General features: G+C 37.2%; 2 protein-coding genes and 1 long non-coding RNA gene across 3 annotated transcripts; 1 reads left to right on the forward strand and 2 right to left on the reverse strand.

Annotated features, from left to right (window-relative positions):
- The first annotated feature begins 11,364 nt into the window (after positions 1-11,364).
- Positions 11,365-13,442, forward strand: LOC110879063. The gene is made up of 3 exons (XR_002558438.2): positions 11,365-11,773; positions 12,006-12,067; positions 12,473-13,442. It is a non-coding gene; the product is annotated as an uncharacterized LOC110879063 (long non-coding RNA).
- A 2,099-nt stretch (positions 13,443-15,541) lies between these two features.
- LOC110879061 (pentatricopeptide repeat-containing protein At5g03800) lies at positions 15,542-18,333 on the reverse strand. The gene has a single exon (XM_022127470.2). The coding sequence runs from the start codon at positions 18,276-18,278 to the stop codon at positions 15,696-15,698; it is 2,583 nt and encodes an 860-aa protein (XP_021983162.1). The 5' UTR covers positions 18,279-18,333; the 3' UTR covers positions 15,542-15,695.
- Positions 18,334-19,484: 1,151 nt separating this feature from the next.
- Positions 19,485-23,959, reverse strand: LOC110879060 (uncharacterized membrane protein At3g27390). Its single transcript, XM_022127469.2, has 9 exons — positions 23,671-23,959; positions 23,439-23,547; positions 23,061-23,256; positions 22,297-22,430; positions 21,861-22,149; positions 20,959-21,065; positions 20,690-20,873; positions 19,865-20,313; positions 19,485-19,792 (listed from the first exon to the last, which is right to left on the reverse strand). Exons 1-9 carry the CDS (start codon positions 23,753-23,755, stop codon positions 19,648-19,650), a joined length of 1,698 nt encoding a protein of 565 aa, XP_021983161.1. The 5' UTR covers positions 23,756-23,959; the 3' UTR covers positions 19,485-19,647.
- Positions 23,960-24,561: the final 602 nt, after the last annotated feature.

Genomic DNA, 24,561 nt, shown 5'->3' on the forward strand with positions numbered 1-24,561 from the left:
AGATGCAAGACTTGTTATTTATGTTATGTTTCTTTGATTGTCAAGACATTGTAACTCTTTCATTTAATAAAACAATATTTCAATTTCCATGTGTTATGAAACAATGATTCTGTTACAACACTCCCCGACGTTTCCGCCACGTTTTGTTGTTTTACGTGGTCGGGGTGTGACAGAAAAGTTGGTATCAGAGCCCATGGTTATAGGGAATTAGGTTATTAGTAATGCTTTGACCTAGTCTATAACCTTCCTAGGACCCCTAACGCGAGTTTACTTGCGTTTAGACATAAAACAACACCGTCACCTATCCTTAAGTGACAACCGCAACAAGAACATAAATTTCTAAACCGCTTTGAAAACTAATCATCTGTTCTAGGATGATTGATTACTAGGTTTTGAACCCTCTGTTATATGGTTTTGAACCCCTTTGAATTTTCAAAACCTCGTCAAAGTTTAGGTCTTATAGTGTGAACACGTGCAATCTGGAAGAGTGGATGCCTTTACTCTGAGTTTTCTGTCTAAGGCTAGAGTGTTCATACAAATCCACATAATCGGACCAATCACTCTTACCTGGGAACTCTTGGGGTGAGTGTCCACTTATAGGCTAAAGCATGTCTTCGCGATACATTAATACGACCCGCTTACTTTGATTAGTCACCGTCTCATTTGTTTGCCTTAGGTAACAAACAAATGATCACAATTTCTATGCGTTGTCATTTTGTTTTATTTACCGATAACATTTCCTTTGTTTCCTCCTATATCCTTCATTTCCCCCAGAATGTCTCTTCATCACAACCGCAACGATGCGCAGATATCCGAGCAGACTGCTAAATTTGCCCAGCGGATAGGCGAAGTAATTCTGAAGACTGTTGAATACGGCATTGCCATGTCTCGTCTCAACAATGAAGCCACTCAATGGCCACCAAAGGAAGCAGAAGTCAAGCCTGCACCACCAGCCAAGAAACCAATCAAGGAATCAAAGACCATGGATGAACAAACTGGATCCCCTAAGAGGTCAAAGAAGCGAAAGGCTTCTCAGAACATCGTCGTGGTCGCTCACAATGGTCAAGCCATCCCCAACCAACCAGCTCAACCCCCTGCTAGGAAGCCATACAATGGAACTGCACCCTTGTGCAACCAATGTAGCCTCCATCATCATGCCAATATAAAGTGCCGCAAATGCCAAACTTGTGGACTTATAGGCCATACAGCAAGAGTTTGCCCAGCCGCAGCTGCACCAAACCAAGCTGGCAACAATCCCGCTCAAGGTCGTTTCCTACCAGGTTCTTGTTTCATCTGTGGCGAGATGGGTCATTTCCGAAGAAATTGCCCGAAGCTTGCTAAGGCAAATCCAACCCACGGATGAGCAGTTGGCTGTTTAGAAGATGTTGTTGTCTTATGCTTTTGTTTCTTCTATTTACTTGTAATGTGAAACAATCTGTCCCGTTCATAAATAAAAGTTGTTGTTCGCACTTCTGATATACAAGTATAGTTACATGTATGAATGGCATTCCCCTATGAGGCCTACATTAAGGAACTATGTTCCTTGCAAACTACTTTTGTGAAAATTCTTCCCATTTTTTTTTTTTTGCGTTTACTCATGATTTCCTTGGTAAATTCTAAGTACTCGTTTATTCTAAGAAACGAAGTACAGGAAATAAAGTGACATTATGAGTAATCGTGCTTCTATTCCTTTGAATCCTTGGTTAGACAACCAAGGATATTTTCAAATCTCATACCCATTACGTTCTGATTTCTTCAAACATGCATAACATAAGTTTTCAAAACAACCTATATGATTTCAAAACGTTCTATATGTAAGTTCAAAAACATTTCTAATATAGTGTATTTACTTAACATGACAAATGCATAAAGCTTTGTCTATGTTTTCAAAAAACAACCCTCATGATTCCAAAATATTTCATATAGTTTGAAAACAAATTTTAAGTAATATATCAAGTGCACGATTTCAAAAGCATTATTCATCGTGTGGTGGTGTATTAGACTTCTTGTGTTATGATTTATCATTTGATGGTTGTATTTGACTACTTATATCCAATGTTAAAGATAACAATATTTTTTTTATTTTCAAGTCAAATGTTCATTTGCGTTCTTTTTTATTTGCTTGCGTTCGTTTGTGTTCGCTTGCGTTCATTTGTGTTCGAGACCAGTGTTCACGAACTGTTCCTGAACAACTGAATTTCCTTAACGAACGAACATGGACATAAACTTATGTTCGGTATGTGTTCGTAACAGTTCGCGAACATGTTAATTTCCTTAACGAACGAACACGAATATGGCCTTGTTCGTGTTCGTTCGGTTCGTTTACAACCCTACTTGTACCACTTTTAGGGCGGTTTGCAACCCCCACTCTCCACGTCGTCCTCCTTTTTTGCTGCTGCAACCGTCATCAACACCATAGAAGCCTATAGACAGTGATGATAACCATTGCGCGGATTTTCACCCACATTGAAAACCTAAACTGTCAGATCCTTCATCAAGCCTCATCTCTTGGTTGTTCGATCCCCGATTTGCATACACAGGTCTCTCCATCAAAACATTCTTCTTCGTGTTGAATCAATTAGTTCAAGATACAACTTTAATTGTTCGATTCTTTATAGCGATTTTGGTGCATCAGGATGTTAAGCGATATTGACCTTCCAATGTGAATGGTTTTTCCCAACTTGTGGTTATTCTCCATTCAGTAACTGTTTAATTTATGCAAGATCGGAAGTTCTAGGGTTAAGAACTGAAGACGAAAGATCGAATGAGAAGTTTGAGCTGCTGTCTAAGAGATTGATTATGTCTCTTTCAAGGTGGTATGAATCCCCAATCCCTCTGCCATGCTTAGACTATCCGCATCAGTGAAAGGCTATCCTTTCTATAAACAGCCTAATCAGCATGCCACATCAGCTTTTCACTTATTCTTCCCACAAACATTTTTTACCCACAACAATGACATATATATCCTTCCCACAAACAACCTTATAAAAAAAACAGAAAGGACCCACCATTAGCCCATTCTTCACCATTCTTCCCCAGGAATTGTGAAGAATGAACACCCTCCATGTCATCCTCTACAATACCCACTAATCCATCCCTCTCACAAATGCCCTCCACATAGGAATGAACACCCTCCATGTCACCTACAAACATCCTTGATGTGGATAGTCTTATTACGAATTCTGGTTTGCGAAATCATGTCTATTTTATGTGTTTTTTTATTAAAGGTCTACATATTCACACACCTTATTCCCTATTTCCACACCCTTCTAGACGCCTCGTATAGAGGCGTATAGGGTTGCTTTTCCCGACCAGCTTCTGCACCTCGTACAACGTCACATCAGTCACATCAGACGGGGAGTCTAGCCCTGTACGAGGGGTCAATACGAGGGTACTTAGACGCCTCGTATAGACCTATACGAGGCGTCTTGGGCTGACCGATTTGACTATGATGAGACTATGTCTGACATGACTTAAAGGCATACGGGGAGTAAAGAGCTATACGAGGCGTCTTTAGCTCACATAAAATGCAACCTACAGTGCATTCTTGGTCCACACCCGAGCATTCAACAAACACTCACATTCACACATTCTGTTTCTTCTTGTATTTATTCGAAAGACTCTTGTTGTTTGTATTTGCGTTCTTATCATCCCGGAGTGTTGAAATGTCATCATATTGGGACGGCAACTATATCTTCGGGCAGTATTCTAGCGAAAAGTGGGGGCACGAAAGCGTTCCGGTAACAGTTATTAGCTTAAATGTTTTAATTACTTGTTGTTTTAGTTTATTATTTACTAATGATGATACGGTTGTCTATTTTGGAGGAGTCTGGCGTTCCCGATTCTAATGAGCAAGAGGAGGTTGTGTCTAGTATACAAGGAAAACAAAATAGCCCGTTTCTAGATTTGAACAAGCATCCTCCTGTTGATGAAACAGCCCCTGTAGATGACTCATACCATGCTAGTGGATACGGAGGAAACGGTGGATACGGAGGAGACGGTGGATACGGAGGAGACGGTGGATACGGAGGAGACGGTGGATACCGAGGAGACAGTGGATACGGAGGAGACAGTGGATACGGAGGAGACCGTGGATACGGAGGAGACCGTGGATACGAAGGAAACGATGGATACGGAGGAGACGGTGGATACCGAGGAGATGGTGGATACGGAGGAGACGGTGGATACGGAGGAGACCGTGGATACGGAGGAGACGGTGGATACGGAGGAGACAGTGGATATGGTGGATACGATGGATACTGGGGATACGGTGGATACGGAGGAGACGGTGATGGTGGATATCAAAACAATTCGGACGTTGGAGGATATGGTGGTTATGGTGGGTATGGTAGATATGGTGGTGAAGCACCTCCCATTCTGGACAGTCCGTACTTAAAAAAGATGGTATAAATTACTATTTTATTATTAATATTTTATTATTATTATTATTTTATTATTATTATTATTATTATTATTATTATTATTATTATTATTATTATTATATTATTATTATTATTATTAATAATATTGTCGATGTTACATGTTTTCAACTCCTTAGATGAACTAAAGAAACGGATACAAGAAATAGCAAACGCGGATGGTTTCGTTATTGTCACCCGTCGATCAAAGAAAATCGGGGGAAGAACCGGGAGGGTATGGCTTGAATGTGATCGTGGTGGTGAGCACCAGAGTACAGCAACACTTAGAAAAGCTGGAAGCAAAAAAAACGGTTGCCCGTTTTACCTGCTGGCTGTCCGAAACCACCCGTATGAAACCTGGGAGATAAAAGACGGAACAATTGAACATAACCACGAACTTTGTGAGGACCTGTCGGCCCACGCGTTTGTGCGAAGGTTTACTCCAAGCGAAATGAAACTGATCGAGCAGCTGACAGCTCAAAACATGGAGCCGCGCAAAATATTTCAAACGATAAGGAAGCAGGACCCCGACAGGTTTCATGTTCAGAAAGACGTTCAAAACGTTGTAGCAAAGATTAGAGCCGAACAAAGACAAGGATTGACTCCCATGCAGTCACTAGAAAATGTGCTGATAAACAACGACTTTATTTACGAGACACGGGAAGAACCCGGAACAGAGATCGAAATAGAGATCTTCTTTCTTCATCGGGACTCGAGAGTTATGTGGCGTGCATTCCCCCACGTCATGATGATCGATGCGACGTACAAGACAAACATATACAATATGCCCTTTATCCAGATTGTTGGTATGACGCCTACCAACAAATCGTTTATTATCGCGCATGCCGTTGTTAGTAAAGAACGGGGTGATAACTTTGTGTGGGTGCTTGAGAGGGTTAAGTCAATGTTGGATGAATGTATGGAGCCACGTGTGATTTTAACGGATAGAGACCTAGCCCTTATGGGCGCGTGTGCTAAAGTATTTCCAGACGCCTCCAGGCTTCTTTGCAGGTGGCACATACAACAGAATGTTATGAAGCACTGCAAGGGTGCCTTCACAGACGAAGACTGGAAGAAATTTTTGTCATTCTCGGGGACATTGATTGAGTCTCCATCCATACCCATCTACGACTACCACTTGCGCAACATGCGAAAGCGACTTGTGAAGTGCAAACGTTCTAGTAAGTTTTTCTAATAACATAAGACTCACCTATGCAAATTTTATTAAATTATTTTTACTTTTTAGGAGTCTTCAAATACGTGTACGATAACTGGCTAAAAGACTATAAGGAGATGTTTGTCTTTGCGTGGACTGATAAGAGGCGCAACTTTGGTAATCGTACTACAAACAGAGTTGAGAGCCAACACGCCAACTTAAAGAGATACGTCCTAGATAGGAGCTCGCTGGACTGCGTAGTTGGTTGTGTCCGGGATATAGTTGAGACACAGTTCGGTGAAATAAGGAAGACTTTTCGAGAAAGCATCGAAAAAACAATGAAACACCACAAACACCCGATGTTTCAACACCTACTTGGAAAATTATCCCATACAGCCCTTGACTTGTTGCATGGAGAGGCAATTAGGAAGCTAGATGTCTTGGAGCGCTTTAATTCATCATGTGGTTGCCAAATGTGGCACAGCTGTGGGTTGCCCTGTGCTTGTAGGATAGAAAAGTACATGCGTGAAGGTAATAATTGTTAAACGTACAACACTTGTGTGATATATTTCCTTTTTTCATTTTACTTAAACAATATTGTTTTTAACCGTGCAGAGCGTCCGATTCAACTCGAAGACATAGACGTCTTCTGGCGGAAACTTAACTTCCAAAGTTGTAAATTGATAGACGACTCCGTTGACGTGGTCGAAGAGCTAGATGTTGTTAGACAACAATTACAGTCGCACCCCCCAGCTCAGCAAAAAAGCCTGCTTTCAAAGATTAAAGCGGTGTTGACTCCAACGAAATCTACCAAGAAACCACCGGTTGTCCAACAAAATACTCGTGGCTGACCAACAACAAAGCAGGTACAAGAAAGGTTGGACGAGGCCTCTCGTATAGATGAAGAATTAAGGAGAAGCTCCTTCGGTGATGCAAACACGTGCTTTGAAGGTTCACGAAAAAGTAAGTACGATAAACCTCGCCACAGCTCGTACGTTCCGTCTCAGGCCTCACAACAGTCGGTTATAAGGTCCCAAAAACCCAAAGCGAGCCTAAGCCGTTCAAAGAGTTCTAAGAAGAAAGAGACACAAGATGATCACGGTTTTCCATTAATCATTGGGGACGAGTACGTGGGAATCATCGAACGGTTTAAGTCTGCCATTCCGCCAGTGTTCCATCTGTACGTCTCGTGCATACGAGATGTGATGCCGGACGGTCATTGTGGGTTTCGGTCTGTGGCTGTGGGCTTAGGGATGGATCAGAGTTCATGGGGGCTTATTCGAAGGGACCTTGTCCAAGAAATGGATCAGAACGAATCGATCTGCTTCCCAATATTTGAAGCATGGGCTGAAGGTTATTTTTACACGCATCGTCAAGGCCTAATTTGGGATTCAGTGGCCGGTTGTGGGGAGAATCACTGGATGGACTTCCCCTTTGCAGGACTTCTTATTGCACAAACGTACGGTATCGGGGTGCACCTGTTAACGACAACCATGGGTGCGAGTTCCACTTACTTCCCAATACTAAGTCCTCCGGCTAATCGACAACCATTATTCATAACGCTTACACATGTTAACGAGAACCACTTCATACATGTTAAGCTGGAAGGGGATTATCCTATGCCACCAGCACACGGGCTATGGTTGACCCACCGAAGACCCCATACAGAACAATGGGAAGATATGTACTTGCCACGTCTAGAATGGTATACATCGATAATGAATCCTCGGCCAAGATCAAACCCCAGTCTTAATTACATAGATAGTTATACGGAAGAATGATTTTTGTAATTAATAGTATATTTTGTAATTAATAGTATTTTTTGTAATTAATAGTATTTTTTTGTAATTAATAGTATTTTTTGGTAATTAATACTATTTTTTTGTAATTAATAGTATCTTTTTTGTAATTAATAGTATTTTTCTATAATTTTCTACAAATTCTATAATTTTTATTATAATTTCTATCATTATTCTATAATTAGAATTCATTAAAACAGGTTAATAAAATTTTAATAAAAAAAATACAAGTAGACGCCTCGTATAGAGCTAGACGGGTCGTATAAGGTTGACCAAAAGACCATTTAGCCCCTGATATGCCCCCAATCTAGGCTTATTTCAGGGGCTAAAAAGTAATTTTACTTAATCCAGACGCCTCGTATAGAGCTATACGGGTAGTCTATTTGAGCGGGTTTATGAAAATTTAAATTTTGAATATCTGAATTTCAAAATTTGAATTTTTTGAAAATGGACGCTTCGTATAGACCTGTACGGGTCGTCTATTTGAGCGGTAACAATTCTTTTACTTTAAATTTGAATTTTGAAAATATTTTATGTTAATTATTATTTTACCCCTGAAAGTCCCCAGTATAACCCTTTAACAGGGGCGCAAAGGTAATTTAGAAGCCTAGACGACACGTACAGGTCTGTACGAGTAGTACAACTGAGGCGGCAACTTTAACACCTTTTCCTTTTTTAATTATTAAAAAAGTTTTATTAAATGACCATTTTGCCCCTGTATAGCCCCTAGTATAGGCATTATTCAGGGGCAAAATGGTAATTAACCACTCCAGAAATATCTTTTTGGTTTGGTTAATTACCATTTTGCCCCTGAAAAATGCCTATACTGGGGGCTATACAGGGGCAAAATAGTCATTTAACAAAAAGTATAGACGTCTCGTATAGCTCTATACGAGTCGTCTATGTTTCGTATAAGTCTGGGGGGGGCCTAGACGACACTGATTACACCCCCAAACAACAAAAACACACACATACGCACAAGACAGAGCTATACGCCTCGTACGTATTTCGACCGTATTTTTGAAGATTTGAAGCATCACCGGTACGTATTTCATCCCGTAGTTAAGTATTTTTGCCTCGTTGTTGCCTTTAGACCGTAGGTTTGCCCTGAAATTTGATTTTTGTTGGGTTTGGGGGTTTGACTATAATGTTGAAGATGAACCAGTAGAACAGGACGCCGAGTATAGCCCTATACGAGGGCTATACGAGGCTCTGATTTTTTTTTGTAATGTTATTATTATTATTATTATTATTATTATTATTATTATTATTATTATTATTATTATTATTATTATTATTATTATTATTATTATTATTATTATTATTCTTTTTATTATTATTATTATTGTTATTATTGTTATTATTATTATTGTTATTATTTTTATTATTGTTATTATTATTATTATTATTGTTTATTAATTATTATATTATAAATATTATTATTATTATTATTGTTATTATTATTATTATTTATTAATTATATTATTATTATTATTATTGTTATTATTGTTTATTAATTATTATATTATACATATTAATATTATTATTATTATTATTGTTATTGTTATTATTATTATTATTTATTAATTATTAGTAATTATTGTTAATATTATTATTATTATTTATTAATTATTATTATTATAAACATTATTATTATTGTTATTAAATATTATTATTATTATTAATGTTATTATTATTATTATTATTATTATTTATTTAATTAATTATTTACTTATTTATTTATTTATTATTGTTTTTATACGTATACGGTATTTATTTGCAGATTGATTATGGAGGACGATCTGATTCTGGGCGATGACATTCACGTAGAGCCGGTTCAGCAGGGTCCACGACGGAGACGGCGACCGCCTGTGGATACGCTGCAGGGGCATCCATATCTAGAGTTTCCCGACGGCACCGAGGCCGCCCGTCATTGCCAGAAGCTTAGGAGGATGTACATTGGATCGCATGCAGCGATCGACTGGGATGCGATGGACGGCATCGTCTTTTTTATTTGGCGCACACGCCGACTACAGGGAGCTGCTGGTCGAGTTCCTTTCGTCATTCACATTTTACCCTCCTGGGGTCCCAGTGCCGCTCCTGCACCCAGGTGCACCTCCTCCGCCTGAGGTTTCTTTCAGGCTTGCTGGCGTTATGCGTTTGATGACGCTAGCAGAGTTTGCGGTGCATTGTGGTTTATACATGCAGGAGGAGATCGAGACTGAGATTTACACAGCGGGGCTAGTGATGGTTGAAAAACCCACTCTTCTAGGGTTTTGGCAGGTGATTGCGGGGGCGGATCATTGGGAGCACGAGAAGTCGAAGGGGAGGGTGTCGTTTGTTAGGGACCCACTGTACAGGTATGTACGTTTATTATGGCAATTATTGTGATTATATGCACTGTTTATTAATCTCTGTTTTTTGTATTTCGCTAACACTATCTGCAGGTATCTGCACCATTTGCTCGCTACTTCTATTTCAGCGCGCAGCTACAGCCGTGAGTGGTGTACGACCACAGATCTTTTTTTCCTTTATTGTTTGTTGTATAAGAGGCAGTGCGCGCTAGCACACGGTCTAGCCCAGTACTACGCCTCCGCCCATCACCGGCAGGAGCGCGGATTTTTGTATGGTGGGGCGTACGTGACCGTCATTGCCCGTTCATTGGGCCTCGTACCACACCAGGACCCACATCTACGGACGCCGCCAGTCATGCCGACGCGGATGGGTTTTCAGACGCTGTGGGGGATGAAGGTAATCAAGAGGTTCGCCGTTGGCCCGCGTTTAAAAACCGCGAGGGGGGCGTATGGACAGAGGAGGCCCTACCAGAGCATTTCGAGCCCGTTCATCCTCCTGCAGATCCTGCTGATGCAGTGCCCGTGGAGGACCCTCCGGAGGATGTAGACGGTGCAGCGGTGCCACAGCCACCGCCACCTGCCGGGGCACCTCAGTTTCCACGACACATTATTCCAGGTCATGCCCCCGGAGCTGCGCTACATCCGGATGTACGAGCCGAGCTTGACAGGCTCAACGATTTGGTAGGTTGGCTGGTACGGGCGGAGCAGGATAGACGAGAGAGAGAGGGATTACCCCCGATACCGCTTCCACCGGTTCGAGCACCACATCAGCAGCACCAGCCGCAGCAGCAGCATCAGGATTCGGATTCGGATTTGGATGCATAGACCTGTTGTTGTTTTTATTTTTATTATGGATGTACAAACTTATCTTATATATTTTTGTTTTGGATGTAAAAGGTTATCTTATATATGTCATATTTATGTTTGTTTTCAGTTATTCGGTTACTTAATGATTGTTGTCTTAAATTTATGTAATACGGAAACAAAATATGTTTTGAATATAATACGGAAACAATATATCCCTTGAATATAATACGGAAACAATATTTGAAAGAGATAAAATGTTAATCGAAAGAATAATATTTAAAAAAGCAAAATGTTAAAAACAATATAATATTGAATCGATAGAATATATTTAAAGAGCCGATTTTTAAAATAGTTGATTTTTAAAAAACAAAAACTTTTTATAGTGTAAAAAACAAAAAAAAAAAAGAACTTTTTTTAAAACCATAAAAATTTTCAACAAATAAACACATCTTCAAAACTATCCAAAAAACCATACCAAAACCCACCAAAACACCCCTCATTTCAGCCAAAAAAAAACCCAACTTTAGACGCCTCGTATAGGGCTGTACCCTTCGTATAGGGTTCCTTAAACGTCATGTCTGACACCCTCTGAGACCACCTTGAATTCAGTGCATATACGCCTCGTATAGAGCTATACGAGGCGTCTAGGGCACAAAAAGTGTGAAAATAGACGGAGAAGGTGTCCGGATAGATTCAGCCTTTATTAAACGAAGCTTTTGTATCCATATTTTAGCATTTGAATTTATTTTATATTTTCGTTTATTTATTTTTAAATTTACTTTTGTAGGTGGCGGAAGTAACTATGGCATTCTGCTTTCTCGACTCTGATGAGAAAAATACCTAACAGGCTGCAAGCACTTGATGGATATGAGGTATATTCATATTTTATTAGTATCAATTTGATAAATATTTTTTTGTTATTTTGAATGGTTCATTAGTGTGTGTTAGATTTGCCATACTATGTTAACTGAAGAGCTCATTGACTGCTTTGCTTCACTCGGGTTCACCTCACTACAAATATATGGCTATTAATCCATATATATTTATCTATTTAATGTAAACACAAAATTATACGGTAAGACAGTCCCGTGGAAGTATTTTTATTCATCACTTTCTGTACGTTTATTAATCATCTATCCAGTTGCAGAATAGAAGTTAACACTTTTTTTGTTTTATGTTTTTTTTATTGAAATAGGTATGAACAATGCTGGAGATTGGCTTCTAGCTACTCTTTTGCTGGTTTGTTTTGACAATCCTAATCCCTTGAATAAATAAATAAATTTATTTATTTTATTCATTAGTTTTTGTGGTCAAAAGTACCATTTTATTTGATAGATATGCACTTCAAAATTACCATTTTAAAGTGCTTTTTCATTGCAACAATGGCTTCTATAAATGCCTTCTAAATGGTATTCTGTATTCATACAATTGTTTCAACATTGTCTAACCTATGTTGTGTACTTGTGTGTAGGAAGAATTTGAAGCGCCCGATGTCGGCTGATCTCACGCATGTGATGTGACCAATGAAGATTAGTGAGTATCTTTTTTTTTAGTTATATACTTTGAGAATAAATCGTGCAACTGTGGGTTTCAGGCCATTTGTGATGATGATGATGTGAGGGCAAATATACCTGCTATGGTTTCTAAAAATATAATCAAAATTGGTATTTTTATAACTTTATCTTATAATCATGCCACACTATGGGGTCACATCATCACGCGTTAAGTGTTAAGTATGATGGTATGTTTATGGGGTCTATACATATGCTTTTGAATCTGTCTATGTGATATTAGATAATCACTTGTGTTAATGTTAGACTATAATTACTGATTGAAGTTGTGGTTATCGTATAACCATATAGGTTTTTTTTTGGTAACTTGTAAATTTATTTGATTCTAAAGCTTTTTTACTTTTTTTTGTATTTATTCATCCTGTAGGTATGCATAGATCACTTTTGTAGACATTAATAATAATGGGTTTAATGAAGCACTTGAACATGCATGATGGATTTGAAGTTGGGGGTTACACTTCTTCACATGGCTAGGATGACTCTATTAATCCCATACCAGTGTGTAGCCAACACATGTTAAGAAAAGAACAACACCGGAATCAAGTCGCTTACTTGCTTATATGAATGTGGAAAAACTTGCGAATCAGTAATGGGTCAACACGGCTAAATTTGAAGTGCAAGTTAAAACAGGTTGGGTTGGTTCAGGTCGGGTCATGACTTGCGAATACGTCATGGATATTAGTTACTAAAATATGTGATTTAAATATGATTTAACAAACTATGCTATCAAAACATTAACCTATTTTTTCTAATAAATCAGTTTAGAATGTTTTAAGCATTTGAATAACCTTTTGGGCGACTTTTGACCCCCTTCTTTTTTAATTCGACCCGTTTAAGATAATGCATAACCAAATAGTATCCATTTTAGGTAAACGGGTCAAAACTGCCACCTATGGGTTTAGGGTATTTAATGACTTAAGTTGTGCTGTTGAATGCTGGGAGTTTGTAGGCTGCGTACGATGCATCGGGATTTTGTCGTTTTGTCGCCTTCCGAAGTTCAGCAGATGGGTGAAGAGGGAATGCAATTTCTAAACAGCAATGCAGCAATACAGGCTAGGATGAATGGTGGTCCGATATCAGAGAACAGACCCCGCATTTGGGTTGGCCTTACATGAACTGAACCGGTCTGAAGTCTGAACCATCATGGATCAATTGCATGCAGTGGCCAGATCACAGCTAGCAAGATGAGTCTTGGTATGGTAATGTGTTATATTAGTGAGGAAACAACCCATTATTGTAGATGTAATGAAGAATTATATTGACATTTTAAATGTTGTATTAATCAATCTCTTGAGCAAAGTACTCGTCATCTTCGAATTTGTAATGTATAATAACACACCCCATGTTAATTCATTCATTTGCGTATTAGTGGACTCTATACATGTAAATGTGAACTAATTTGATGAGTTATATTATACACACTACTAGGGTGCCCGCGCGATGCGGCGGGGGCAACACTTTGCATTGCGGCACTCATTTCTGGTAGTTTTTTTATTCGTATAATATTTATGGTAGCATTATTGTGGTGGATGTATGTCATAAGTATTATACATGTCTACTAATTATTACATTTAGAATTTAAATTATCAAGTACTTAAAGAAACCATTGATGCAATAAAGTAATACACGAATACGAATAAGGAAATATAAGTCTTAAATATAAAAGTTGAAAACTAAAAGCTCAAGTGTCAAGTATTTTGCATCATGATGAGATCAATTTAGTAATCATACGGTTTAAACACCTCAAGAATGTCATCTATTTTTGTCACACCACTATTTGACATCACGGAGGATCAGCGTCCTCCAAAATTTCTTGTATCTCTTCTTGTTTGATTTTTACATCCTTCGGAGGATGAGTTTCTTCTTTGTTTTCCTCTTTAACTGATACATCATCAATAGTAGTAGCTGGAGCAGTTTGAGGATTGAAAAAAAATGTTATGTATTTTAGTTACATATTTTATCATGTTACCGTTATATGTAATATAGGATAAAAAACGACATTCACATTTAAACATAATATAAAAACGAAAAAAAAAACAAACAATATATCATGTTTTAGAAACATTCATACCTGTGTAAAGATCTGAAAGGATGAATATTGAAGCTCCAAAACCACTAAGTAATAAATAAGATGAATGTTAAGTGTGAGCATAGAAGAATAATTCAAAGTTATACGCAACAGAAAATTGAAGTACCTGTAAACCAAGAATTCTAAAGAACAAGAAATTTCTTGATGTGAAAAAAAATAACTAATAAATTATACTATATCTAAAGAACAAGAAATTTCTTGAAGTAAAAAAAAACTAATGAATTATACTATATATAGAACCTATAAACCAACGAATTAAATAACATGTAGCTTTTTTCAACTAACTAATATTATCTATAAGAGTATTTTTGAACTTATAATCCCTAAAAATTTGCAACACAATCTGGTATTCAGTTTTTGAATATGTATTATGTTTAGATTATGGAGTTTTTTCTTGAAAGTTTGTTGGTGGAAAATTTATTTACCAAACTTCTAAAAAAAGTTTTTATAAAAAAAGGTTTTATGAAAACGAAAATGCTTCTAAAAACGTTTTTATAATTTTTTTATGAAAACTAAAATTCCATTTTGTTAAATATGGTATTATATAAAGTTTTGTAATATAACAAATTGGATTAAACAAGTGAGCTTGTTTGATGTCAATTTACTAATTTCTAACCTATGTAAGTGTGTACACCCAACCAAGTAAATACACAAACATACAAAATACGAACAAAGCTCATATCAAACCCGTATGTGCAAGGTTTAGAGTCGTCGGAACAAATTGGTGAATAATCTTAATCAAACAAAAATCGGAGTGAAAAGGGTTGTAATATTTTTAAATTGATAATAATGACAACAACGTAGAGAGTCTTGAGCATTTGAAATGTGATAGGACACATTGTTTTAATCACTTGTACACTAATGCATCATCTACTTGTACATTTTAATCCGCACAACAACACTGACCAAGACAACTATCGAAACGTCGACAAAAATGAGTAGGTCATCACAGTACCTTCGGATTTTTTTAAAACATTATAGTTTATAAGATATGACAAGAATACGTAAAATAGTTATAAGTTTGTTGTGAAAGGGGATAAGTGTAACTAATTAGCTATAATTTTGTTAAAATAAAGGGATTTAAGTGTAATAATAGGAGGGACTAAAATATAATTAGTATTTAAAAGACCAAGTTACCCTCATTTTAGGGGTGTTTTTATAAATAAAGAGGGAAGAAGTTCTTATTTTTTGGGTATCTTAAAATATCCCTCCCTCATACATTATAACATATTATAGATATTATAGATAAGTGTAAGTTAAAAAAAACTTATGTCATTACAACTTTAAAAACCCGTCCACCCGACGGGTAAAGTACTAGTTTACATCATTCTAAACACATTTTAAACATTATTCCAAACAATTCACTATTGATTAGTAGTTAAATTGGCCCGTTCGTGGAAAACGGATTGAAACACCCGCTTCTAGTCAACTAGAGACATATACTCCTATCTGAAGAGTAACTACTAACTAACCACAAAACACATATATGTTCATAAGGTAATCACTTCCCTTTACATGTACACTCACCATTGACAAAACAATGAAATCCCGAAGCATCCCTAACATGAATCTCCCTCTTGGTAACAACAGAAACATACTTGAAAAAACTATGACAATCCCCACAGAGCAGAATATTCTTCATAACACGAACCGGCATTCCACCTTTACTCATTAAAAGACCATAAGTAACAGCTAATTTCGCACTGTGGTAGTATAAAAAATCCCTTTTTTGATGTTCCTCCACTTCATGAAGCACAAAACTCGTATCCGGTACATAACCAATCTTTAAACATTCCAAAACCAATATATCTAGCCCACTGTAAATGTCTTTAAAACAGGCGTGCGATTTGTCTCGCGCATAAAACGAATGAACCTTGTTCTCATGAATAATCCAACTTTTTCCGGGTCGTTTTTGAAAACCCTTTTCTCTCATTTCTTCACGGATCGTTTCGGAACAATGCCATCTCCCAGATGCAGAATATAAGTTAGATACAAGTATGTATGTAGACGCGTCGTTTGGCTTCTTAGCAAGAATTTCTTTCGCAGCCCTTTTGCCGATAACCGTATTCATATGAACCCTACAATTATCAAGTAAAGCTCTCCATACAGAAGGGTCCGGATCATACGGCATTTTCTTGATAAGGTCCTCAGCCTCTTCGAGTAAACCCCATTTGCCGAAAACACTAACCAATGAAGCGTAATGATTTGAATCGGGCTCAATGTTGTACGCGGTCTTCATTGAGTGAAAAAACGTATAACACTCATCGACCTTGTTTAACGAGGTGTGTGTATACGCCGAGATTATCAAGAGGGTGGTTATGAAATCCGGATTTACGTTTTTCTTTTTCATGTCTTCCCATAGATCCAACGCGTTATCCCCTTGCTTGTGAAAAATATAACCGCCTATCAAACTGTTCCACGAAACAATATCGTGTCGTTTCATGTTATCGAAAACGTTAATAGCAGCCGTCATGTTGCCACACTTGCTGTACATTCCGATTAACGCGTTTCCTACACGTATATCATGGAGTAAATCTAATTTAAACGCACTAGAATGAATTTGTTCACCGATTCTGTCGAACCCTAGTGTCGCGCAGATACCGAGGATTGTAGTTGATACGATTTCGTCGATGACCATATGTTGTTCGGCTTGACCTTCGAAGAATAGAGAAAGTGCTTTGTCTGGAAGCCCGTTTCTAGCGTACCCGCAAATCATTGATGTCCATATACTTGAACTCTTTCGGGTTAATGAATTGCAGCGGAATATTTCTTCTGCATCGGTCATCCTACCACACTTGGAACACATATCAAGCAATGCAGATTCAATACGGTCGTTTGACCCAACCCCGCACTTTAAAACAAATCCGTGTATCTGTTTGCTGGTGTCTTTATCTACATACAACCCACACGCGTTGATAACAATAGTCAATGAGAAATCATCCAACTCTACACCTTTGCTAACCATTCTGCAAAACATATACAACGCTCTAGACGGCACACCGTTTTGGAAAAACCCTTGTAAGAGAGCATTATAGGACACACAGTTTCTCTCAGGCATTTTATCAAACACCTTCTCTGCCATTTCAACAAGCCCAGATTCCATACAAACGGATATCATTTGCGTCCACGTTATTACGTCTTTAACAGGCATAGTATCAAATAAATACACCACATCCTTTAGTCTCCCCCACTTGCTGTAAAATCCGATTAGCGCATTACCAACGCTCAAGTTCTTCTCTAAACCGAACTTAACCGCACGAGCGTGAACTTCACGCCCTTCCATAACCGCACCATGTTCCGTGCAAGCAGTCAAAACAGTCGAAAGCGTAAACCGGTCAACTTCAATCCCATCGCCTTGCAACAACTCACGAAACAATCCCAAACCTTGTTCATATTCGTACTCCTTAACCAAACCCGATACCACTGTGTTCCAAGACGAAACATCTCTCTCAGACATTTCATCGAACACCTTAAGCGCATAACCCAAACACCCACATTTACAATAAAACCCCATCAAAGCATTGGAAACATAAGTATCATCGACACACCCTAACTTGACAGCCAAACAATGAACCTGACAACCCAATTCAAGATCCAAAACCCTCCCACAAGCAGTCAAAATACCCACAAAACTATACTCATTAACCTCAATACCCAACCTCCTCATTTGATTAAACAACTTAACAGCTTCAGTTTCTCGATTATTCTTAGCAAACCATGAAACCATTGTTGTATATGTGACTATATCTGGGGTTGTAACACAATCAAACACCTTGTGTGCATGACTTGTGAGACCCAATTTGAGATAAGTGAGAATAAGGGTGTTGAAAAGGTATGATGAAGGAGATTGGAGCTTGAGAATTGAAGCGTGAATGGCCTTTGCAAGTTGAGTGTCGCTGTTTTGGACTGCTAGATGAAGTAAGTTAGTGTAGTGTTTGGTGGGTTTAGATGGGTGAAGTTGGAGGTGGGTAGAGAGAGAAAACTGAGGTGTGTAGAGAGAGAGAGAACGGGTTGAGTTGGGTGGTGGTTTTGGATGGGGAAGAGAGATTGGGGCTGCCATGGATGGGAGGTTAATTGCAGCCATGAGTGCATTGAGGTTAATTGGGGCTTTAGTATGGAATCGTGGAAGTAAAATACAATAAGACTGTCGGTAACATTTTATGCGTTGAGATTAATCCGGACCTATAAGTCAAAGTTGTTGTGGTTTTTATTTTTATTTTTTTCCGCTTTGTTGGGCATGTTTGGCTAAGCTTATTTAAGTTAAAAAAGACTTTTGGGAAAAGGATTTTTTTAAAATGAGTTTTTAAAAAAAGTGTTTGGATTAGCATGGGAAAAGCCAATAAGTCACTAAGTTGTTTTTTAAAAAGTGTTTAGCTTAGCTTATTGATGTAAAATGACTAAAAGAGACATTCTTTCATAAAAAATAAGGGGTATATATTGGTAATTTGTTGTTTGAAAAGCTATAAGCTGATCAAGAAGTCACAATCTCTTAACTTTTCAAAAACTCATTTTCCTTCATATCAAAAAGTCATTTTAAAAAACACTTTTCCATTTGCCAAACACTGCAAACAACTTATTGGCTTTTTGATAAGTCAATAAGCCAATAAGTTGGTTGGAAAAGCTTAGCCAAACATGCCCGTAATATATTTTTAATAATATAAAAAATAAACAAATAATCAAGGTTTTTTATCCCTAAACTAACCTACTTTTAAATATATCTACATCTCGTAGGAGACAAGACATCTAACCACCACACCATGTCCCTTGAAGACAATAAATAATCAACTAATACCGAAAGACAATTTGGCATTTGCAAAATCCAAAAGACGAATCTGACACGGTTCACAAGGGAGCTAGAACAATCAAACATTTCTTACCTCAAAATAACGGACTTTGGTAGCACCACAGAGCTTGAATATATTATATATTATACATTTACTGAAAGAAAGAGGTGTTGCAGGAAGACCCAAACTAAACATTTTGATAAGACATAAATGATGTTGGATCGTACTAATTTATAAAGTTGATGAAAATTATTTGAAATTTGTGTAAGGTCAAGCAAAATGTTGAGGTGTTTGTTTATTCACACTAACTTTGTAAGGATAAGGGTACGCTATTGTTAATCTGCCTAAAGGCAAATGATCTATTTAGGTGGTTTTGACCACACAAAAAGATCAGTATATCTAAAGATGAATTTACAGTGCTGGTAATAATACACTTACCTATAAAAAGTTAACGTATGAAGAAAAGTTCTGATAAAGAATCCAAGATCATGATTGTACACTAAAAATTTCAAAATAATAATATAATAGATGGTTGTTAAAGGGTGATTCTTATATTCAAATGAGCCCCAACTTTTGTACAAACCAAAACCAGTATATAATAATCAACAATAGAACCAAAAAAAGAATATGAACAAACACTTGGATGACATCAAAATTTTCAACTTTTTCCTACACACTTGCTACTGATCTCATAGACATTGACCGTGTTGTCCCGTCCTTATCCATACAATAGAGGATCAACTTCTTGATCACTTGTCGATACTTTCTTCTATAAGTTGGCAGCTTCGATGCACCACGCGTTAGCCCTATCAACCTACCAAAATAGTTCATAAATCATCAATAAACGAACCACATTAAACTAGCATATGCAAAAAAAGATCTTTACCTTCTGCTGATCCCCTGAATCTGAGCTAATCTAAGAGTGTCTTCAGGTTCATAACTACCATTATCCCAAGATTTCATACGTTGCGAATCACTCCCAAACAGAATTACTTTCTCTAAGTACCTTATCTCGCCTTCGCTCAGCTGGATCACTCTAATTTGTTCTTTGATAACCATGATCGGATGAAAAAACCAGTCTAACAATCTGTCTTGGGGTCGATTTAAATGGGTTATTTCAAGCCCATCAAGAAGCACTAGACCCTCGGAACCAACTTTGATCGAGCGAAGAAGATTTTGGAAGAACGAGTAACAAGGTAACCCGATACCGATGATGGCTGACTCATTTCCCTTTTTGGCGTTTAACCAATCATAAAGTTCGCCAGGAGTTATCACATTTGCATCAAGTAGTTCCTTCCCCACACTTTCCGAAGATTGCATCAAGTTTTCCCAAACCTGTATAACAATATATTAGTGTATAACAATATATTTGGCTAAGATATTTAACAACTATGATGGCATGATGACAAGTATACATGAATTTTAAAACACATAACAAAGAAGGGAACAAATGGGCCCAAGCCCAGCTCAAGATTAGGCCTAGAAGCCCAATCCCAATATGACTGGTTATAAACCCTGTTTGAATTGTTGGCCCAGTTCTGGACAAGAGTGCCTTACAAAAGCCCATTTAAGAAAAAAGCCAGGACTATATAACATGAAGAACTAGCCGGATAGGGCCGTAACTTGTTACCCGTGACAGTTTATAGTTTTGTAAAAATTTTGCTGTATTATTTTTGTATTTTTAGGGATAATAAATGGTTTATTGGATTACCTGCACCATTTTAACTTCCCTTATGACCTCCCTAACTGATCTTGATGATGAAAGTGTGGGCATCAGCATTACACCAGGAGCCTGCATCGGATGATGATGACCGCTATGTTTGCCTTCAGATGACCGACTACCGCCAACCGAAACGTCCGGTGAATGTGAAACTCTTTTCTTTCTATATTTTGGCCTGCAATATAAATGATATATGCTACTAGTGTTAAAAACACTAAAAATAGAACAATAATTAATATATATTAAAAATGAGCTCTTACTTGGGGAATATTGAACCCTCTCTAAGATACAGCCAGTCGTTGGTATACTCATCAAACTCAGCAACCATGGCGATTACATAAGCAACGCCCCTCTTGAAGGATCTTTCCTACATTTCCACCACAAAAACGCAAGTATTATACATTCAGAATATCTATTTAGCAATGTTTTGAAAATCAGAACAGCTTGACCAGCCACACTAGTTATTTGGCAGGGCCCGTCGAACTAGACTTAAAAACCGGATGACATCATAAATAATTTTAAAAATTTAGTTGTATATCACATAAAGCATATAATGTGTATTGTTATGTTATTTATATATAAAAATAAAAGAAATATATTTTCTTTTATCAAGAAAAAGATAAAATGCAGAAGAGGATTTTTTAGAAAGGATGAGTATTTAATTTAGCTACTAGAAATATAAATCAACATCTTCCTAGATTAACTGACAAACAGTGGCGGATCCAGCCCTGTTTTGTGGGTTCAGATGAACCCACTCGGTTTGGAAAAAAAATAGTAAGAACTTTGTATGATTTGGAAAAAATAGTGAAAATCTATCAAAACGAACCCACTGAAAGAAGTTCTTGGATCCACCACTGCTGACAAACGCTTTGATATGTGTATGAGAGGCATCGAGTTTAAATCTTATAAAAACAAATACATTCGAGAAAAAAGAAAGTTCCTCAAAACTGGTTCACCATACAACCGTTGTCAAACACCTGCCGGTCCAACCGGAGTTGCTGCCTGGTTCACGGTCCAATGGGTCTGGTTTAAACAACATTACTATTTGGACCAGAAAAGTCATTGTTGACTTTTGAAGTCAAAGGTCAATCTCAAAGAAAGTAATCTATGAATTTGAACTTTGAAGTTAGGAAAGTCTCTAAATAAGGTTTTGAGCCCAAACCTGATATACAATAGCCGATCCATACAAACCAATGAAAATGCTTGAAACAATAGCCATAATAACACTCCCAATAACAACAATGGGCCAGACAAGAATGGTCAAACCAGCAATGGGTATGCATGCGGTTTCAAGAAACGGGCCTTCGCGACTAATCAGGTCATGTATGAGTCTTTGCCACCCTTTAAACAACATGTACGGACTCTTTATTATCGCAATCGCAGTGTACAGAGGAACATCAACTATTAGTCCCAGTAATCCCACAATTATGCATGCTGGCACATGAATTAACCTGAAATCCATAATTTCGACATGTTGTTGATATTCGTAAGTTTAACCAAACTACAAGGACCATTTGTGTAATTTCACTTATGTAGTTATGTGACAAATGGTTGGGTATCTTGATTTTGTCATATAACATTAACAAATTAAAGAATACCTAAGAGTTCGAAGCTCGTTAGAAGCAGGGGTTTCGCGAAGCTCCTTCAAGTAGAGCGGGTAAGAATGATAACAAATGTCAGCAAAATCTCTAACCACAGTGCAACTTCCTTTAATTGTTCCCCATGTTCCATCCTATCGTCGTTCAATTCAAACATTATAAACCCGTTTACATATGTTGAGGACCAATGGCAGCTTTGATGGTGTGCAGGGAGGACCTCCGCACAAGGCCCGTGATTTCGAGGGGCCACGAGATTTAAAAAAAATCCGCTATATATATGTTATTTTTTTAGATAGTAAACACATACCAATTCCAATATAGGCCCATTTACAAATAACTTTTTATGGTTTAGAATTTACCCCACTTGGCATTAGGTTTATCGAGTCCAGTACTAATTTGATCTTTTTTAATAATAATAAAACATTACGGAAGGGCACATTTTTTCAAACTCGAACAAGGTACGTGAATTCTTAGAGACGCCTATGTTGAGGACCATTCAATATAGAATCAATATTAAGTAGAAAACCACGTGAACTGCATAAACACTGGTATCTTCTACTTTAGTTTTAATACATAAAGGGGTTATGTCAGCGTCGCTCTTTCTCTCTCCCAATAAATCTATCATGCACTGCGTATAGCGTATAAGTGTTTATTCAGTTCTCTACTTAAAATTGGTTGTGTATTGTACGCACCCTTGTGTATGCATGTATGTGAGGCGAAACATATAAAATAATTTAAAGGGGTAGGGATAAGGATCTACTTACCACAATGGAATGAAAGAACTTGTGAGATTCATCTTCTTGTCTAAAAGCTTCAAAAGATGAAATCAATGGAGCAAAAAAGCCATAGCCAACACCCACAAGAACACTACCTCCTATGCTTAGACTCAACCAAAGCCCAAACAGAGCAGGCACACCAAACAAGAATGCCACTTTCAACGGTGCATCAAATCTATGAGTCCTGTCAAAATTAAAAATGCAAATTTCTCAGAACTTGACATCAAATCCCATATTTGACTTTCAAAAGTCAAACTACCCAGTTTCTAATTCCAAATTCCACAAAAAAAAAAAAAAAAAAAAAATCTTCCGCCAAAATACTCAAAAAACATATATTTTATAAAAATTATTGAAACAAAAACATACTTGAGAAGGGTGTATACAGTCCATGCAACATGTGTAGGAAACAGAGCTAAAATCACTACAACATTTCCTACAATAAGAATCAAAGCAGCAATCGGACCCACCAACAAACCTGCATCAATTGTTCATACATGCATAAAATCAGGCAATCAAACAGCAAAATACATTAATAAACACAGCAATTTCATGTCAGTCAACGAAGAAAAAGTCAAACAGGAAGCAAGAAGCTACAAACTTTTGAAAGCACCGAAGAACAGAGCAGAACAGAAGGCAAAAACAACATAGATGATCTTCAACCAATCTGGCAACACGTTTAGCATACTTTGTTTGTTGATCAAACAGCAAAATGAACGAAAATTGGAAGTCAAAGACTCGGTTTTGGTCAACGATATGAAGAAGAAGAAGAACAGAGGAAATGAAAAGGAAAACAGGGGAGATATGAAGTTTGTTTGGAATGGTTTGGTTTCCAGGGTTTATGAGAATCAATATTTGATTTCTCTTGGTTTTAAATATTATGATGACTTGTAAACTTATTGCATGATTATTTTATATGTATTCAAAGCAATGTCACTTTTAGCTTTTCAACTGCTATTGTATTATTATTTTAAATAATTTTGTTTTTATGTTATTTTATTAAATAATATACTCCCATGATATTTCCATGGGGCATTAGATTAAATAAGAATTTCTAGATAATCAAACTCTCAAAGTGATTAGAGGTTAAAAGCTAACCATGATGATTTTTGTATTTTAGGCTTTTTAACTAGCATTTTTGGATTACATCAAAGTTGGAAAGAAGACAAGACCAAAAGTTTTATGAGACATCAATTTTTTAATATTTATTTGGTTATTTAACATATTTTTAGAAGTAAACATTTGCTAAAAACTAAGGGGTTGTTTGTTTATCTCTTAATGAGGCTTTTAATGGTGCAGACCTCTTGCTGATTCAGCACTTAATGGTTCAAACTGTTTGTTTCACGAGCAGATTTCTGAATGGTTCAGAAATTTGCCTCTGAATGGTTAAGCATTATACAGAGTCTGAATGGTTAAGACCTCTAATCTTAATTGGTCAGACATTTGGCTCTAAACGATTAAGCATTATAAAGGCTCTTAATAGTTCAGACCT

This window comes from Helianthus annuus, chromosome 9 (assembly GCF_002127325.2).
Source record: "Helianthus annuus cultivar XRQ/B chromosome 9, HanXRQr2.0-SUNRISE, whole genome shotgun sequence".
In the NCBI taxonomy this organism is placed as follows: Eukaryota; Viridiplantae; Streptophyta; class Magnoliopsida; order Asterales; family Asteraceae; genus Helianthus; species Helianthus annuus.

Coding starts and splice junctions, on each gene's coding strand:
- LOC110879061 (XM_022127470.2), bottom strand. CDS start 18,278: ATGGCTGCAATTAACCTCCCATCCATGGCAGCCCCAATCTCTCTTCCC.
- LOC110879060 (XM_022127469.2), bottom strand. CDS start 23,755: ATGCTAAACGTGTTGCCAGATTGGTTGAAGATCATCTATGTTGTTTTT. Junction 22,431..23,060: donor AGTTCTTTCATTCCATTGTG/GTAAGTAGATCC, acceptor GAACGACGATAG/GATGGAACATGGGGAACAAT. Junction 21,066..21,860: donor GATCGGCTATTGTATATCAG/GTTTGGGCTCAA, acceptor GTGGAAATGTAG/GAAAGATCCTTCAAGAGGGG.